The sequence below is a fragment of the Lithobates pipiens genome, unplaced genomic scaffold (genome assembly GCF_037356315.1).
Source record: "Lithobates pipiens isolate NorthernLeopardFrog02 unplaced genomic scaffold, aLitPip1_a1.2 Scaffold_8, whole genome shotgun sequence".
NCBI classification, from domain to species: domain Eukaryota; kingdom Metazoa; phylum Chordata; class Amphibia; order Anura; family Ranidae; genus Lithobates; species Lithobates pipiens.
In genome coordinates, this window is record NW_027507903.1 from 591642285 (window position 1) to 591662219 (window position 19935).

The 19935-nt window shown below is 48.1% G+C and overlaps 1 protein-coding gene across 2 annotated transcripts in view; it reads right to left on the reverse strand.

The window, feature by feature from the left end:
- The window catches only part of DENND1C (DENN domain containing 1C), a 152259-nt gene that overhangs the window by 104902 nt on the left and 27422 nt on the right, over positions 1–19935 (reverse strand). For both annotated transcript variants that reach the window (XM_077470472.1, XM_077470473.1), the window contains exon 3: positions 3422–3465. In XM_077470472.1, coding sequence (XP_077326598.1) covers positions 3422–3465 — 44 coding nt within the window. The remainder of the gene's footprint in view (positions 1–3421; positions 3466–19935) is intronic.

A 19935-nucleotide genomic window follows, 5' to 3' on the forward strand; every position in this document is an offset into this window, starting at 1 on the left:
AGAATCGCTATCCACTCCCACTGATTCCAGAAATGCTTGAGAGACTCCGCTCTGCCAAGCTCTTTACCAAATTAGATTTACGGGGGGCATACAACCTTGTCCGCATTCGTTCCGGTGATGAATGGAAAACTGCTTTCAGAACCAGATATGGACATTTTGAGTCTTTGGTCATGCCCTTTGGGCTTTGCAATGCTCCTGCAACTTTTCAACATTTTATTAATGATGCTTTTCGAGATTTGCTTGATCAGTTTGTAATAGCATATTTGGATGACATTCTCATTTTCTCTGATACTTTGGAAGAACACCGCAAGCATGTCTGTATTGTTTTCGAAAGATTAAGGCGAAATCAACTTTACATAAAATTAGAGAAATGCGAGTTTGAACAAACTCAGATCCAGTTCCTGGGATACATAATCTCTTCTGAAGGGGTAAGCATGGATCCCGATAAGATCAAAGCTGTGGTGGATTGGCCCGCTCCTAAGAATGTTAAAGAGATACAGCGATTTGTTGGATTTGCCAACTTTTACAGAAGATTTATAAGGAATTTCTCTAGGGTAATTGCTCCAATCACACAGTTGACAAAGAAAGGGGTGCCCTTTTTGTGGTCACCTGAGGCACAGGCTGCCTTTAGTAAACTGAAAACTCTCTTCACTTCTGCACCAATACTGGTACATCCAGATCCAGAACTACCTTTCATCGTAGAAGTTGATGCTTCTAATTCTGCTGTGGGAGCTATCCTTTCTCAGCGAAAGGGAGAAAAAATGCAGCTTCATCCTTGTGCTTATTTCTCTCGACTGATGTCTTCAGCCGAGATGAATTATGACATTGGAAACAAGGAGCTGCTGGCAATTAAGGAAGCATTTTCTGAGTGGAGGCATCTGCTGGAAGGAGCTAAGCACCCTGTAACCGTTCTCACCGATCATAAAAATTTAGAATTTATTAGGTCTGCTAAAAGGTTGTCATCTAGACAAGCACGTTGGACCCTTTTCTTTTCCAGGTTTAATTTTGTTATTTCATACCGCCCTGGGTCAAGGAATGGTAAGGCTGATGCCCTATCACGGATGTTGTCTGGGCCTCTCCAGGAAAGCACCTCTGAATGTACAATCCTGCCTCAAAAGAACTTTCTAGGGGCCATGAGTTCAAACACATTTCTTAATCTTCTCAAGGAGGGGTATGAGAATGACCCACTTCTTAATAATCCTCCTAAGGACATTAACCTCAAGTACAACAATGGTTTTTGGACTCAAGCGCATTGCCTCTATGTACCTGAATCAGTTCGGGTAGAAGCCCTCAGGTTGGTACATGACTCTAAGCTTGCTGGTCATTTTGGGGTTTCTAAAACAGAAGAACTCTTATCACGTTCCTTTTGGTGGCCTGGGTACAAGAAAGATGTTAAGAGTTATGTGGCTTCATGTCTAACCTGTGCTCGCAATAAGACACCTCGATCTTCTCCTCTGGGGTTACTTCTACCACTACCTGTTCCATCAAGACCATGGGGGTCAATTTCTATGGACTTTGTGGTTGACCTTCCTCTTTCAAAAGGGATGACCACCATTCTGGTAGTCGTTGACCGTCTCACTAAGATGGCTCATTTTATTCCAGTTAAAGGGGTAGCCTCCGCCGAACATACTGCTGAGGTAATGGTTAGAGAAGTTTTTAAACTTCATGGAATTCCTGATGATGTGGTGTCTGACAGAGGGGTACAGTTTACCTCAAAATTTTGGAGAAGTTTTTGCTCAGCTTTGGGTGTAACGGTTAATCTGTCCTCGGCTTTTCATCCGCAGTCTAATGGTCAGACCGAGAGGACCAATCAAACTCTGGAGCAATACCTTCGATGCTTCGTGAGTTATCTTCAGGATGACTGGGTGGACTACCTACCTACCGCAGAGTTTGCTTATAATAACTCTAAACATAGTTCCACATCCCAAAGCCCATTTTTCTTAAACACAGGGTATCATCCAGTTTTTATTCCTGATCTCCCCATCTCAACTTCAATTCCTGCTGTTACCAACAGACTAACTTCATTACATGAGATCCAGGAGAAATTGACTGATACATTGAAGGAGGCGCAAGAATATTACAAGAAGGCTGCTGACAAACATCGTAGGTCTATTCCCACTTTTCAAGTAGGTGAGAAAGTTTGGTTATCTACCAAAAATTTAAAAGTTCAAGTTCCATGTGCTAAGTTGGGTCAAAAGTTTTTGGGACCTTTTGAGATTTCTGCTCAAATCAACCCGGTCACTTTTCGCCTAAAACTTCCTGACAATATGAAGATTCACCCTGTGTTTCATATATCACTACTCAAACCATTTGAAAATACTTTTTCTGGAAGAATTCATCCTCATCCCCCACCTGTCGAGGTACAGGGTGAAGAAGAATTTGTGGTGGGAAAAATTCTTGACTCCAGGATCTCTAGGAACAAATTGCAATATTTGGTTCAATGGGAAGGATATGGGCCAGAAGAAAATTCTTGGGAGCCTGAGGAGAATGTTCATGCCCCTAGATTAACAAGGGAATTCCACCAGAGGTTTCCTCAGAAACCTGGCCCTAAGACGTCCAGGGGACGTCCTGGGAGGAGGGGAGTACTGTTAGGACCTGGGCTTGAACCTGGGACCTCTGGTGTGTCTGGCAGTGACTCTGCTTGCTGAGCCACCTGGAATGCTGGACAGCTCCTTGGACAGCTCCTTGGACAGCTCCTTGGACAATTCCTTTAGTGATCTTGTCTTGAATCTTGTTTGCCTTGAACCTTGAACCCTTTGCTCCTCCCATGAACTTCCTGATATAAGCCATGTCTCTGCACTTCCTCCTTGCCAGAATATTGTGCCTTTACCAGCCAATATCTTGCTTCTATCGCTCCTGCTGCCGACCGTATCCTCGCTACCTTTCGTTGCCGACATTTGGCTTGCTCCTGGACTACGCTTCTGCTGAATCCCAACCTGCAACTATTGGTTACCGACTTTTGGCTTGTTTCTCAACTACGCTTCTGCTTGATCTCTACCTGCTATATCTGCTACCAGACCCCCCGCTTGCTCACCTCCTGGTGGGGCTATCCTGAGGACCGTGACCTGGCACTAACACGCAGCCAAGCCCATCTCCACCTTTGGGAGCTCTGGTGAATACCGGTTAGTGCTTAGACGCGCACCTCAGGTGAACCCGTGCCATCAGCCAGGGTGACCTGTGTGAATATCTGCTCTGCTGCTATAGCTATTGGTCTCTGAGCCTGACTCCAGATCGTGACACATACGGACTAAGACTGGGATGCCATTAAAGTTCATGTACGTGTAAAGGCAGGCATCTCAATACTTTTGGCAATATAGTGTATATAAAATGCAAAGGTCCATCAAGTCTTTCAATATAATATCCCCTCCCACATGTCGGTCTTCCATGCCAATGAAAAGACAGTTACATAACATACTCTTACCTGGTCATCAAAAACATCAGGAAATTGTAGTTTAAGCTCTGGATCTGAAAGACAGACAGAAGACTCTTTAGATAAGGAACAATCCAAGGACTTAAAGTTTAACTTTTACTAAATATATAATGCAAGGTTTCTAGCATGCCTATTTGCCAATTCCTGTCTCCTTCTGCCCTGGAGAAAATCCATGCACCTCTTTCGTATGAACTGCATAAATAATAGCCAAATTGTGGTGTTTGAATGGAAAATACGTTAGGTGGAGAGTAGGGATGAGCTTCGTGTTCGAGTCGAACATATGTTTGACTCGAACATCGGCTGTTCGCACGTTCGGCGAATACCGAACGTTATGGGCCGTTCGCGCCAAATTCGTGTGGCGCTCACAGCCCACAATGCACTGCGCCATTGCAGTGCATTGCTGGCTCATGATTGGCCAAGCATGCACTGTGACCCCGCATGCTTGGCCAATCAACGCCAGCAGCGAGGAGAGCCATGATTGGCCACAGGCAGGATCATAGCTCAGGCTGTGTAGTACACGCCCCACACTATATAAGGCCGCCAGTGCGGTGTTCTGTGTACCTTCAACACAGTATACACCGTTCGTTATCGGCCGATTTTGCGTTCTTGCTCTTCTGTAGTGCAGTATACACCATTATATCCATATATAGTTAGCTATATTTCTCCTTTTTAATAGAGCTTGCAGTCAGTTGTAGGAGATTGTGCGTACTGTCTATGTGCCCTGACCGCAGTATACACCGCTATATCCACCTATATAGCTAGCTATCTTGCTCTTTTTAAATAGAGCTTGCAGTCAGCACCACAACCACCAAAGGCCCAATTTTTCTACCACTGTTCAACAATGGCATGTAATTACAATTCTTGATATAATCGTTCACAGCAGGGCGCTCCAGCGCCCACCAAGAGTCACTTTGAGGGCTTACAATGTTGTGGCAACACCAACACCTTGTTCCGCCATTTCTGCAGAGCATATAGGGCAGGCCCCTACTTTCAAACATCTCCTACTTCCAAACGGAAGGAGACAACAGGAAGTGAGATGAAAAAAGACGGACGACAAAACAAATTATACAGGGGTGATAACCCTTCCCCATGTTTTCCAAAAAGCTTAAAAATAGATTTTTTGACTGGAGCTACACTTTAAAAATGTACCAGTTCAAAATTACACACAGATTCTACTTAACACAACAAATCTACACAGTCCCTGTCTTGTTTGCACCGCCTGTATACTGCTGTTCTGAGTATATAGGGCCGGGGGGCCCCACGTTTTTCCTTTTTTTAATATGGGTACGGGGTTCCCCTTAATATCCGTACAAGACCCAAAGGGGCTGGTAATGGGCAGGGGGGCTACCCATGCCATTTTTCTCAATGATTTTCATCCATATTGCCGGAACCAGATATTACATTAACCAGTTGCCGACCGCCGCACGCCGATGTACGTCGGTACAATGGCACGGGCAGGCATAAGGACATACATGTACGTCCCTTGCCTCCCGCGGGTCGGGGGCCCGATCGGGCCCCCGCCCGGTGCCTGCGGCGGTCGGTATTCGTACGGGAGCGATCCCGGACGAGGGGACGGCCATTCATTCATGGCCACCCCCTCGCGATCGCTCCCGACGAATAGAAATCCCCGGTGACATCACTTCCTCTCCTGTAATGTAAACACAGGAGAGGAAGTGATGTATTCTCTCCTCCGTGTCGGTATTTTTCGTTCCGACGCGGAGGAGAGCGGATCAGTAAGTTGCACCAACACTCTACACACACAGTAGAACATGCCAGGCACACTCACACCCCCCCTTTACCCCCCGATCACCCCCCCAATTACCCCTGCCCCCCAGTCACAGTGACACCAATGTAATTTTTTTTTTTTTTTTTGCATTGGTGTCATTTGTGACTGTAATAACTGTTAGGGCAGTTAGAGTTAGCCCCCTTTAGTTCTAATGTACCCCCCTAACCCCCCCAATAAAGGTTTAACCCCGTGATCACCCCCCGTCGCCAGTGTCACTAAGGCTGGGTTCACATTGCAGCGGTTTATGAGAACGAATGTGATTCGCACCGCACTGCAGTGCAAATCACATCCGATCTCTGTGCGATTCGAGTTCAGCCATTCGCCGCACCCGCCGCAAATTCGCACGGGACCCTTTTTTTGGCCCGCAGCAGAATCGGATCGCATGGGTGTTCACACCATGCGATCCGAGTTTGCAGATCGCACTGCGATATGCGAACTGATCTGGGGGTGTCAGTAACATTTCACTGACACTCCCAGCAGTTCGCATAGGGCAGTGTGAACTGCCGCCGGGAGGCATGCGATGCGGGAACCCGCCGCGGATTCGCGGCGTTTCCGCATCGCTCCAGTGTGAACCCAGCCTAATAAGCGATCATTTTTCTGATCGCCGTATTAGTGTCACAGGTGACGCTAGTTAGGCAGGTAGGTATTTAGGTTCGCCGCAGCTTTTTATAGCGCCAGGGACCCCCATATACTACCGCATAAAGCCCCCTGATTGCCCCCTAGTTAACCCTTTCACCAGTGATCACCATATAACTGTTACAGGTGACGCTGGTTGGTTAGTTATTTTTTTATAGTTTCAGGGCACCCGCCATTTATTACCTAATAAAGGTTTAACCCCCTGATCACCCGGCGGGTGTCATTTGTGACTAATAACTGTTAGGGCAGTTAGGGTTAGCCCCCTTTAGTTCTAAGGTACCCCCCTAACCCCCCCAATAAAGGTTTAACCCCGTGATCACCCCCCGTCGCCAGTGTCACTAAGGCTGGGTTCACATTGCAGCGGTTTATGAGAACGGATGTGATTCGCACCGCACTGCAGTGCAAATCACATCCGATCTCTGTGCGATTCGAGTTCAGCCATTCGCCGCACCCGCCGCACCCGCCGCAAATTCGCACGGGACCCTTTTTTTGGCCCGCAGCAGAATCGGATCGCATGGGTGTTCACACCATGCGATCCGAGTTTGCAGATCGCACTGCGATATGCGAACTGATCTGGGGGTGTCAGTAACATTTCACTGACACTCCCAGCAGTTCGCATAGGGCAGTGTGAACTGCCGCCGGGAGGCATGCGATGCGGGAACCCGCCGCGCATTCGTGGCGTTCCCGCATCGCTCCAGTGTGAACCCAGCCTAATAAGCGATCGTTTTTCTGATCGCTGTATTAGTGTCACAGGTGACGCTAGTTAGGCAGGTAGGTATTTAGGTTCGCTGCAGCTTTTTATAGCGCCAGGGACCCCCATATACTACCGCATAAAGCCCCCTAATTGCCCCCTAGTTAACCCTTTCACCAGTGATCACCATATAACTGTTACAGGTGACGCTGGTTGGTTAGTTATTTTTTTATAGTTTCAGGGCACCCGCCATTTATTACCTAGTCTCACTAGTGTACCCCTAAATTTAGGGGTGTCTACTTTCCAAAATGGGGTCATTTGGGGGGGGTTTGTGCCATCTTGGCATTTTATGGCCTTCAAAACTGTAACGCCCTTAGAAAGCCTGAAGGCGGTGCTTGGTTTTCGGGGCCCCGTACTCGGCTAGGCTCCCAAAAAGTCCCACATATGTGGTATCCCCATACTCAGGAGAAGCAGCAGAATTTATTTTGGGGTGTCATTTCACATATGCCCATGGCATGCGTGAGCAATATATCATTTAGTGACAACTTTGTGAAAAAAAAAAAAAAAAGTTTGTAATTTTCCCGCAACTTGTGGCAAAATATAAAATATTCCATGGACTCAACATGCCTCTCAGCAAATAGCTTGGGGTGTCTACTTTCTAAAATGGGGTCATTTGTGGGGGTTTTGTGCCATCTTGGCATTTTATGGCCTTCAAAACTGTAATAGGTAGTGAGAAGTGAACTCAAAAATTTACGCCCTTAGAAAGCCTGAAGGCGGTGCTTGGTTTTCGGGGCCCCGTACGCGGCTAGGCTCCCAAAAAGTCCCACATATGTGGTATCCTCGTACTCAGGAGAAGCAGCAGAATTTATTTTGGGGTGTCATTTCACATATGCCCATGGCATGCATGAGCAATATATCATTTAGTGACAACTTTGTTAAAAAAAAAAAAAAAAAAAAAAAGTTTGTAATTTTCCCGCAACTTGTGGCAAAATATAAAATATTCCATGAACTCAACATGCCTCTCAGCAAATAGCTTGGGGTGTCTACTTTCTAAAATGGGGTCATTTGTGGGGGTTTTGTGCCATCTTGGCATTTTATGGCCTTCAAAACTGTAATAGGTAGTGAGAAGTGAACTCAAAAATTTACGCCCTTAGAAAGCCTGAAGGCGGTGCTTGGTTTTCGGGGCCCCGTACGCGGCTAGGCTCCCAAAAAGTCCCACATATGTGGTATCCCCATACTCAGGAGAAGCAGCAGAATTTATTTTGGGGTGTCATTTCACATACGCCCATAGCATGCATGAGCAATATATCATTTAGTGACAACTTTGTGTAAAAAAAAAAAAAAATTTTTTTTTTGTCATTATTCAATCGCTTGAGGCAAAAAAATAAAATATTCAATGGGCTCAACATGCCTCTTATCAATTTCCTTAGGGGGTCTACTTTCCAAAATGGGGTCATTTGGGGGGGTTTTGTACTGCCCTGCCATTTTAGCACCTCAAGAAATGAGATAGGCAGTCGTAAACTAAAAGCTGCGTAAATTCCAGAAAACGTACCTTAGTTTGTAGATGTGACAACTTTTGCGCAAACCAATAAATATACAATTATTGACTTTTTTTTTACCAAAGACATGTGGCTGAATACATTTTGGCCTAAATGTATGACTAAAATTGAGTTTATTGGATTTTTCTAATAACAAAAAGTAGAAAATATCATTTTTTTTCAAAATTTGCGGTCTTTTTACGTTTATATCGCAAAAAATAAAAATCGCAGAGGCAATCAAATACCATCAAAAGAAAGCTCTATTTGTGGGAAGAAAAGGACGCAAATTTTGTTTGGGTACAACATTGCATGACCGCGCAATTACCAGTTAAAGCAGCGCAGTGCCAAAGTGTAAAAAGACCTCTGGTCATTTACCAGCAAAATGGTCCGGTCTGAAAGTGGTTAAAAACGCAAGCAGTTTGAAATGACTTTTTTTTCTGTTAAATGTCATTTTGTGCAGGGACTGTTCTAAACATGGGAAACACATGCCACTTCACAGGCATACTATAGACACCCCCCAGGCACGATATTTAAAGGAATATTTCACTTTTTTTTTTTTCACTTTAATCGTCATTAAAACGGCTATTTTAAAAAACATTTTAGGCATTGACCCCTGAGGCAGGAGCCAGATCCCCAAAACCTTTTTAGGACAGTATCTTGCATATTAGCCATTAAAATTAGCACTTTTTATTTCGAACGTTCGAGTCCGATAGACTTCAATGGGGTTCTAACGTTCGTACGAATTTGCGGTCTGTTCGAAAGTTCTGATGCGAACCGAACCGGGGGGTGTTCGGCTCATCCCTAGTGGAGAGCTTGTTAATCAGCGCAACAAACCACCTCAATCTGGAACACTGAGGTTGAGATGAGAACCCCAGCAGTGGTAGGAGACCTTTACTGAGACAACAGAGAGTTTTTTGTTTTTTTTTACCAGAAAGATTGTTACGTAGTCTTATAAGGAATACACTTTTAACAGCTCAAAATAATCTGGAGACAGTAACTAATTTTATTTAGAATTACAATTTATCAGAAATTAAGATGACTGAGATATAAGATACTAGGATCCAGATGACGTGTCTAGAGTGAAGAAAAGATTAAGTGAAGGGTGGATAGAATAATAAAGTGTGAATGTACAAGAGTGATATGGAAGGCTTGAGGTGAGCTAATATAATTCTCCTAATTATATGCATTCTTCATCAGGCATGTTGTCTCTCGTAGAGCCACCTGGGACGCAACAGTCTGATAATGGATAATTTACTACAATGAGTCATTGCTCTGACTCACAGAGACGGATTTACACACACTGGATAGGGGGTGGGAGGACTGGTTGGGCCCAGGAATTCTAGGACCGAAGAGGGCAGTGAGACACTGTAGGGGGCTGGTGAGATGTGGAGGGGGCAGTATATCAGGCTGTTAAAAGTGTTGGAGGCATTGAAGGACGCCTGGGGGCACTGGGAAACTCTAGCGCTGGTTTGGGCTGGGGGCATTGGAGGGGCTTCAAAGGCACTGGAAGGGGGTTGGAGGTACTGACTGAAGCTGGTGAGTGCTGCAAACAGTGGTGGCTGGTGCTCCAAATATTTGGGGGGTGCAAACAAACTGAAAAAGTCTGAAAAATACTGAATAAACACCATCAATTGCAGCCTCACCGTGCCATCAAATGTAACCACTGTGCCCATCAAATGCAGCCACTGCGCCCATCAAATTCAGCCACTGCGCCCATCAAATGCAGCCACTGCGCCCATCAAATGCAGCTACTGCGCCCATCAAATGCAGCCACTGCGCCCATCAAATGCAGTCACTGCGCCCATCAAATGCAGCCACTGCGCCCATCAAATGCAGCCACTGCGCCCATCAAATGCAGCCACTGTTCCCATCAAATACAGCCACTGTGCCCATCAATTGCAGTCATTGTGCCCATTACATGCAGCCACTGTGCCCATCAAATGCACAGCCACTGTTCCCATCAAATGCAGCCACTGTGCTATCAATTGCAGTCACTGAATGCAGTCACTGTGCCCATCAATTGCAGCCACTGTGCCATCAATTGCAGCCACTGTGCCCATCAATTGCAGCCACTGTGCCCATCAATTGCAGCCACTGTGCCCATCAATTGCAGCCACTGTGCCCATCAAATGCAGCCACTGTGCCCATCAAATGCAGCCACTGTTCCCATCAAATGCAGCCACTGTGCCCATCAAATGCAGCCACTGTGCCCATCAAATGCAGCCACTGTGCCCATCAAATCTTGCCACCGTTCCCATCAAATGCAGCCACTGTTACCCCCCCCCCCCACCTGCTAGATATCTGAACGGCACATACCACATCTTTGTGGCGGGTCAGGCAACGGGTGACGCCAGCGAGCTGTGGGACAGGCAGGGTTTCAGGCAGTGACGAGCTGTGTTCTCCATGCATCTGTTCTTTCTTCCTGCTAGGCCTCAAATGGGAGCACCTGTCCTTCCCTGCCAATCAGGTGATGGGTATTAGGCCCGCTTCCTGATTGGTGGAGAGGCAGTCCAGTGTTAGAAATGTGAATATTCATATTCTTTTCTAACACATCTGGTTTGCTCCAAGTGCACTGCTCCGTGCTCCGAGTCCACTCTATTTTGAAGCCTATTAGAGCCTATGGCTGTAATCAGGTGCTTAAAAAAAACAACCCTGCCGCTGCAATTCAGACGCCCAGCTTCTGAAAGGGTCTGAACGCTTGAATAGGCGGTGGCCGCGGTGGCCATGGATAGATTCATGCTATGCATGAATTCATTCATGATACATATAGGGGAGTGACGTGATAGAGGGGGCAGCACTCATGCGCTCCTTAACCACTTCACGCCCGCTTTATAGCCAAAAGACGGCTACAGAGCGGACGCTATCTCCCAGGAGGGCGTCCCTGGACGTCCTCCTATTTACTTCCCCTCTGCATGCCGCCGCGGGCGTGCATCGGGGAAGTTCTGTGTTGCCTGTAGGCAAGTGGTTAATGGATGGGCCACCACTGACTGCAAAGGGTTAGCAGTCACTGCACTGGAAAAAAGGCTATAAAACACAAAGTACCTAATTTAGCACTGTCTGAAAAAATAGTAAAAATGCACAAAGACCATTTTACCATCAGCCACTCTACCATTCTCTCACTCCAAGAGTAAATAAGTGTGATCAAAGTAAACCAGGGCAGTCAGAAGCCCAGAAGGGAGTTACTGGTAGGACTATGCAGCATAAGTATTAATACAGGAGTTATATAGGGCCAACAGGGTTTGCTCAGCACTTTACAACATGGGGGTAGGCAGATAACCCCCTGGGAGAAGCGCTGTCCTGGGGTGGTTACATTGCAGGAGTACTCCCCGAGACCAGCATTTGGTGTCCAAAGAGGCCGAATGCAGGACTCGGCCCTGCCCTTGGCACCCACGACTTTGGATTTGGTTGACAGCAGTGGGAGCAAATGGCTGTGCTGCTATCATTCTATCCAATCAAGAGCCGAGAACCCCGGGAAGAGAGAGAGCGCGTCCCCGTGGGTCAAATTCGAGCGAGACCGGTCACTGACAGGTTTTTTTTCACCTTAGTGCATAGGATGCATTAAGGTGAAAATACCACAAACCTTTACAACCCCTTTCAGCAAAAACTCTGATTGCCTAGTCTGAAATACAGACAACCACCAGCAGGGGGTATATACTGCAAATATATGTAGCGGCCATAAACCGTTGCAGGGCGGCCTTGACTTAATGGGCTTACCGGTTACCTTCTCTTGGCCTGCTCCTCCACTTCTAGGGGTTCCCAGGGTTGATACCCAACAACTTGTACACTGACACAAAAAGGGTTTTATTCTGCAGTAGAACTTTCAATTAACACAGTCTCTTAGGGCAGGGCTTGACAAACCCCAGGCGCCAGGTCGCCAATGCGACCAGAAATCGCGACCTGGCGCCTAAGCTGCCACCAGCCCACTCACTATCGATGCCCCAGACATGCAGCAGCATTAACACTGACTGCCATCCTCCTCCCTCCTTCACACTCTGCAGCACCGCACTGTGTGTGAAACTGACACGCAATGGAGAGAGGAGGATCTGTCAGCCTGATGTCGGGGTGAGCAGGACCCGGCCGGGGTGGGGGCGGGACCCAGCAAGCTATCAAACACCAGCCAATGGGATCTGGGCGGGCCGCTATGTGTATGTGGCCCGCCCCTTTTCTTAAGCAGCCCAATCGTTGGCTGGTGTTTGATAGCTGCTGACTCCCGCCCACCCCGGCCGGGTCCCGCCCACCCCGTCATCAGGCTGAAATCTGACATATCCACCTGTTTCACACCCGGCAGGGTCCCGCCAGCTCCTCTGTTACATTTCAGTAACAGAGTGCTCCGTGTGAAACCTGCCAGTGCCAATCAGTGCCACCGCCAATCAGTGCCACCTGCCACCAACCAGTGCCACCTGCCACCAACCAGTGCCACCTGCCACCAACCAGTGCCACCGCCAATCAGTGCCACCTGCCACCACTAATCAGTGCCACCGCCAATCAGTGCCAGTGCCAACCAGTGCCACCTGCCAGTGCCAACCAGTGGCACCTGCCAGTGCCACCACCAATCAGTGCCACCTGCCAGCGGCAACCAGTGCCATCTGCCACCGCCAATCAGTGCCACCGCCAATCAGTGCCACCTGCCACCACAAATCAGTGCCACCTGCTAGTGCCAACCAGTGCCACCGCCAATCAATACCACCTGCAACCACCACCCAGTGCCACCTGCCACCACCCAGTGCCAATCAGTGCCACCTGCCAGTGCCACCGTCAGTCAGTGCCACCTGCCAGTGCCGAGTGCCACCACCAATCAGTGCCACCTGCCAGTGCCAACCAGTGCCACCTGCCACCACCTACCAATGCCACCACCAACCAGTGCCACCTGCCAATGCCAACCAGTGCTACTGCCAACCAGTGCCACTGCCAATCAGTGCCACCTGCCACTACCAATCAGTGCCACCTGCCAGTGCCACCGCCAATCAGTGTCACCGCCAACTAATGCCACCTGCCAACACCAACCAGTGCCACCGCCAATCAGTGCCATCTGCCAGTGACAACTAGTGCCATCGCCAACCAGGGCCACCTGCCATCACCAACCAGGGCCACCTGCCAGTGCCAATAGTGCCACCTGCCAGTGCCAATAGTGCCACTTGCCAGTTTCAAACCAGTGTCACCTGCCAGTTCCAACTAGTGTCACCTGCCAATGCCAACTAGTGTCACCTGCCGATGCCAACCAGTGTCACCTGCCGATGCCATCTGGCAGTTCCACGTGCCTTCCAGTGGCAACCAGTGCCACCTGCCAGTGCCAGCCAGTTCCATCTGTTGCCAGCCTTACTCTTTCTGGTCAGCCCATACCCCTGATGTAACAGCGTTTCAATGGAGTTATTGACTGGGTGCTCCATTGTGAGTTAGGGATAGGGGGTGAAAATGAGTGGCCTTACCCCGGGAGCTGAAAAAAAAACTGGCTCCTAACTTTTTTAACTGGCTCCTAAATTCAAAGCAAATTTGTCAACCCCTGTCTTAGGGAACAGAGGGCATGGGTGAAGAACTTAGGCACCTTGAACTGCAGGTTTAGCAAAGTCTCTATTTCTACCCAGAGAGTAGCCACTCGCAGCTGGGTACTTCAAGGCTGAACAGATCTCTAGCCAGAGATCATGGCAGTCAGCACGTTGTCTCAAACTTGAACAAACAACTTAAGGGTAAACAGGAACCTTTTTCCTCCGTACCTGGAATGTTTCCCGTCTCCTTTATGGTACTGCAAAAGTGTGAATTCGTCAATGTCCTTCTCAACTCAGTAACCAGGCACTTCTCAGGATGCCACTTGCCGGCCCTCCTCCGAAGAGTCCTCCCCCGGTCACTTCCACGAGCTGCGGTGTCCCTCCAAGCCGAGAGCACCCCCGGACACTTCGAATCCTCCTTCAGTTACTGCACCTCGGACCAGTCGGCTCCGAGACTCGGGAACGGACGGATCCCTACTCCAGATCAGGCAGGTCTATCAGGGGCCACTGACAGGAACATGTTGCGGGGTGTCGAACGCACCGTGACCGGGACCCCTCACAGGGCTACCCCGGTCCTGGAACCAGACCACACGGGTCTCTCGAACAACTTCGGAACCCCAAACACATGACCCACACCCCTTTAAGTACCCCTTCCCAGACTCCTTAGCGGGCCCCGGCACTCCCACGGATTGGCTCCGAGAAGGCCGATACCCAAATACCCAAAAATCCAACCAGACCTGGTTCTAGCCTGTCATGTGCACCTCACCACTCACATGACCAAGCAGAACATCCAAACACAGCCTGGCCAGACTGGTGTTAAGGCCTACCTACACAGTTAACCCTCAGAACCTTTACTGTTCTGAGGCCAAAAACTAAATTTACAGGCATGTGACAGATGTCCCAAATGTCATACGCTACATATATATGAAATAACATTATAAAAATATGGACTTTCAAGCTAGCAATACCCTTTCTGCACTAAAATAGGTTATGGTGTAAGTTCCCTTTAATTAACAGTAGAATGTGGGAGAACATGCAGTGTAATAAATAGAGCAAAGTACTTCCTCTTACCTAATCTGTCTTCAAGTATCACAGTACACAATGACACACAGTGTAGGCGTATGTCAATATCAATATTAACTTTGCAGTATCTGCAATGCTTTCCACCTTTAAGGCTCAGTTCCTGGAACAGGAGTGATGCTGGATAAGCACATTATCAGACTTTCTGTTCTTTGGTCAGCAGGATTTGTGTCAGCATATTTGCCTCCAGCTCACCTGATTAGCCCCACCCTCTCCCAGTCTGAGTGCTGCTGGGACAGGGCAGGGATTATTAAAGTGAAATCAGGTATTTACACGTCTTAATATGCATTAAATATATTTTATATATACAGTCGTGCTAAAAAGTTTGCATACCCTGGCAGAAATTGTGAAATTTGGGCATTAATATTGAAAATATGGCTGATCACGAGAAAAAAAAACTTGTTCAACCACTTGACATCCACGCTATATGACGGCCTCCCCTGTGCACGTCTCCTGCGCTCCCTGTGATCACCTAGTCACTGAGACTCGGGTGATCACCGATCTGAGCAGGGCCGGTGCTACCACTAGGCAAACTAGGCAGCCGCCTAGGGCGCACTTCTGCCTGGGGGCGCCAGGCCATTGGTGTTCCAACTCTCTTCTCTCTGCAGCAAGCAACTAAGTCTCAGCATCAGCAGGCAGCCACCTTCGCACATAGTGTCAGAGGTGCAGCCTGACTCCCGAATGAATGGAAGCAAGTAAACATTCATTGATGGGCACTGGTAGGCTGCATTGAAGAGCATTGGTAGGCTGCATTGATGGAGATTGGCAGGCTGCATTGATGGGCATTGGTAGGCTGCATTGATGGGCGTTGGTAGGCTGCATTGATGGGCGTTGGTAGGCTGCATTGATGGGTGCTGGTGAGGCTGCATTGATGGGCGCTTCATTAAAAAAGGTGGGGTATGCATGAGCAGGGGAAAGGGTGTGGAGTCAGGGGTGGAGCCGGGGGGGGGGGGGAGGGGGGCGGCAAAATGAGGTTTCGCCTAGGGTGTCAAAAATCCTTGCACCAGCCCTGGATCTGAGTAAGGGGGCCAGTCCTGGCCCCTTACCATGTGCTTAGCTGTCAGCCAATGACAGCTGATCGCATGATCAAAGCAAAAGCTCAGTGATCATTTTTTATTTTCTCCTCACGCTGACAGTGGAGGAGAAAAAAAGCCGATCACCGGCTCACCTTATAGGGACATCGGTCCCGAAACGGCAATTATGCCTCATATATGCCATCTGAAAGTGCCCACCTATCAATGCCCACAAGTGTCCCCTATCAATGCCCATCAGTGGTGCCAATCAGTGCCACCTGGAAGTGCTGCCCATCAGTGTAACCGATCAGTGCCCATCACTGCCACCCATCGGTGCCCATCACTGCCGCCTCATCAGCGTACATCAATTGCCTGTTTTAAAATTTTATAACAAAATAAAAAAATAAATAGAAATCGCACAGGTGATCAAATACCACCAAAAGAAAGCTCTATTTGGGGGAAAAAAATTATAAAAATCGAATTTGAGTACAGTGTTGTATGACCGCGCAATTGTCATTCAAAGTGCATCAGCGCTGAAAGCTGAAAATTGGTCTGGATAGGAGGGGGGTATAAGTGCCCAGTAAGCAAGTGGTTAAAGGGGTTGTAAACTCTCATTTTTTTTCACCTTAATGCATCCCATGTGCAGGGGCGGACAACTCATGGGGCCCCCGGGCAATAAGAGATTATGGGGCCCCCAAGCAATCAGAGATTATGGGGCCACACAGTATACACACACACAGTATACAATCACACAGTGTACACATACATGTACACACAGTATACACAGACATGTTTGTATTGGCTGAGAAGGTACTGGAGAGGTGGGGCAGCTATAATCTCTGGATTTTTAGACCAAAAAAATTTTGGTAAGGGACATTTCAGAGACAGATGTAAAAAAAAAAAAACACAGATTTTTACATACCGCCCCTGGCTTTACTGAGGCTGGCAACCCTGATGGGGCCCCCGGGCAGTGCCCGAGTGGCCGAATGGTCAGTCCGCCCCTGCCCATGTGAAAAAACGTCTGGCAGTGACCGCCCGCCCCCCCCCCCCCCCCCATTTTACTTACCTGAGCCCTGGAATTCCCTCAGCGGAGACATGCTCTCCCTCTCTGCAGGGGGTCCCAGCTCTTGATTGGATAGATTGATAGCATTTGATAGCCATTGATAGCCATTGGCTCCCGCTGCTGTCAATCAAATCCAATGATGCGGGGGCTGGGGGCGGGCCAAGTCCAGCATTCGTGTCTATGGACGCAAATGCTGGACTCGGGAGCACGCCCCCAAGGTAACCCCCAGGGAGAGCACTTCTCCTAGGGGATTATCTGATGCGAGGAGGAGCTGCTGAGGGACCCCAGAAGAGGAGGACTGAGGCCACTCTGTGGCAAAACGAGCTGTACAGTGGAGGTAAGTATAACATGTTTGTTATTTAAAAAAATAATAATTTTAAAGATAGTGATCACATGAAGCCATTTATTATCACATAGTTTGTGTCAGGAATCCATCCGTTCTGCACGATCCGGTCTCCGTTCGCGCACGCGCATTCGTGCCGCGGGTCATCGTGGGCACGCGCGTCTCCGAACGCGAGCGGGTGCACGTCATTCGGATGTGCGCGCGGCACACGCACGCACGTGTGCGCGTTAGCGCTATTGGCGCCAGTGCCCCTTTTTAAAGGAACAGCTGCAGATGTTCTGTGCTGTTCGTCTGCAGCTTGTGCCTGAAGTAACCTGTTTATCTGCCTGCTACCTATCTGATACCTGACCCGGCTCCGTCTGACCTTGTTGACCTCTCCTGCTCCGACCCCGGCTTGTTTAACACTTCTTGGACTGTTTACCTGTTGCCGAACCTCTGCTTGTACCTGATACCTCTGCCGACTCCTGCTTGCTTCTGCATCTGCTACCTTCGCATCCTGAAGAGCCATCCATCCTGATTCCACGGTCTGCAGTCTTCTCCTAGCTGCTCCCCTGCTACAGTGAGTTCCTGCTCCAGAGGTACCTGCTGCTGCACCTGGCTGGACTCTCCTACCCCGCTGCGCTCCGGTCTCCCTGTCCCCATTCCAGTGAGACCAGAACCAGAGCCGTAAGAGAGGTCCCCTTCCACTAAGTCAGACTCACCATCTGAAAACCTTAACAGTACGAACAGCCATGTCTGAGTCTGCGGAAGGGGCCTCCGCCATGAAGGAGATCTGCTCGCACCTTGCGGCCCTGACTCAAGCCGTGAAGTCCCTTCAGGATGGGTACTCCAGGCTGGAGGAACGTGTTCAGCACCTGTCTACTTCCGGCCCTCCAGTCACCGCTCCTCAGCCTCCTCCTGTTCAGCCAGCCATTCAACCGGCCGTGATGATGCTTCCACCTGAACCTAGGGTTCCCATTCCAGAGAGGTTTTCCGGGGACCGCTCCAAGTTCCGGGCCTTTCGTAACGCCTGCCAACTATACTTTGCTCTGCAGCCTAGGACTTTTTCTCTGGAGGCTACTAAAGTGGGCTTCGTTATCTCCCTTCTGCAAGGAGAGCCCCAGTCCTGGGCCCATCACCTTCTGGAAAATGACAGTCCTCTCACCCAGACCCTTTCTACCTTCTTCGAGGGGATGGCCCAGCTCTACGATGATCCCCAGCGGTCCGCCACCGCGGAATCTGCATTAACTGCGCTCCAGCAAGGCCGAAGGTCGGCAGAAGACTATGTCTCGGACTTTAGACGCTGGAGCGCAGATACCCAGTGGAACGAGTCGGCCCTAAGACATCAATTCCGCATGGGCCTGTCAGAGGGCCTTAACCACTTCAGCTCCGGACCAATAAACACCTTAAGGACCAGAGGTCTTTTTGCAATTTTGCACTGCGCTGCTTTAACTGGTAATTGCGCGGTCATGCAATATTGCACCCAAACGAAATTTGCGTCCTTTTCTTCCCACAAATAGAGCTTTCTTTTGATGGTATTTGATTGCCTCTGCGATTTTTTTTTTTTGCGATATAAATGGAAAAAGAGCGAAAATTTTGAAAAAAAAAGATATTTTCTTCTTTTTGTTATAAGAAAAATCGAATAAACTAAATTTTAGTCATACATTGAGGGCAAAATTTATTCAGCCACATGTCTTTAGTAAAAAAAATGTCAATAAGCGTATATTTTTTGGTTTGCGCAAAAGTTATAGCGTCTACAAACTAGAGTACATTTTCTGGAATTTACACAGCTTTTAATTTATGACTGCCGATCTCATTTCTTGAGGTGCTAAAATGGCAGGGCAGTACAAATCCCCCCCAAATGACCCCATTTTGGAAAGTAGACACCCCAAGGAAATTGCTGATGGGTATGTTGAGCCCATTGAATATTTTTTTTTTTTTGTCCTAAGGGATTGAATAATTTTTTTTTACAAAAAGTTGTCACTAAATGATATATTGCTCACACAGGCCATGGTTATATGTGGAATTGCACCCCAAAATATATTCCGCTACTTCTCCCGAGTATGGGGATACCACATGTGTGGGACTTTTTGGGAGTCTAGTCGCGCACGGCACCCCGAAAACCAATCACCACCTTCAGGATTTCTAAGGGTGCAAATTTTTGATTTAACTCCTCACTACCTATCACAGTTTCGAAGGCCATAAAATGCCAAAATAGCACAAAACCCCCCAAAATGACCCCATTTTGGAAAGGAGACACCCCAAGCTATTTACTGAGAGGCATGTTGAGTCCATGGAATATTTTATATTTTGCCACAAGTTGCGGGAATATTACAAACTTTTTTTTTTTGGCACCAAGTTGTCACTAAATGATATATTGCTCACACATGCTATGGGCATATGTGAAATGACACCCCAAAATACATTCTGCTGCTTCTCCTGAGTACGGGGATACCACATGTGTGGGACTTTTTGGGAGTCTAGTCGCGCACGGCACCCCGAAAACCAATCACCACCTTCAGGATTTCTAAGGGTGCAAATTTTTGATTTAACTCCTCACTACCTATCACAGTTTCGAAGGCCATACAATGCCAAAATAGCACAAAACCCCCCCAAATGACCCCATTTTGGAAAGTAGACACCCCAAGCTATTTACTGAGAGGCATGTTGAGTCCATGGAATATTTTATATTTTGCCAAAAGTTGCGGGAATATTACAAACTTTTTTTTTTTTTTTGCACAAAGTTGTCACTAAATGATATATTGCTCACACATGCTATGGGAAGAAGTCAAATTACACCCCAAAATAAATTCTGCTGCTTCTCCCGAGTACGGGGATACCACATGTGGGGGACTTTTTGGGAGCCTAGCCACGTACGGGACCCCGAAAACCA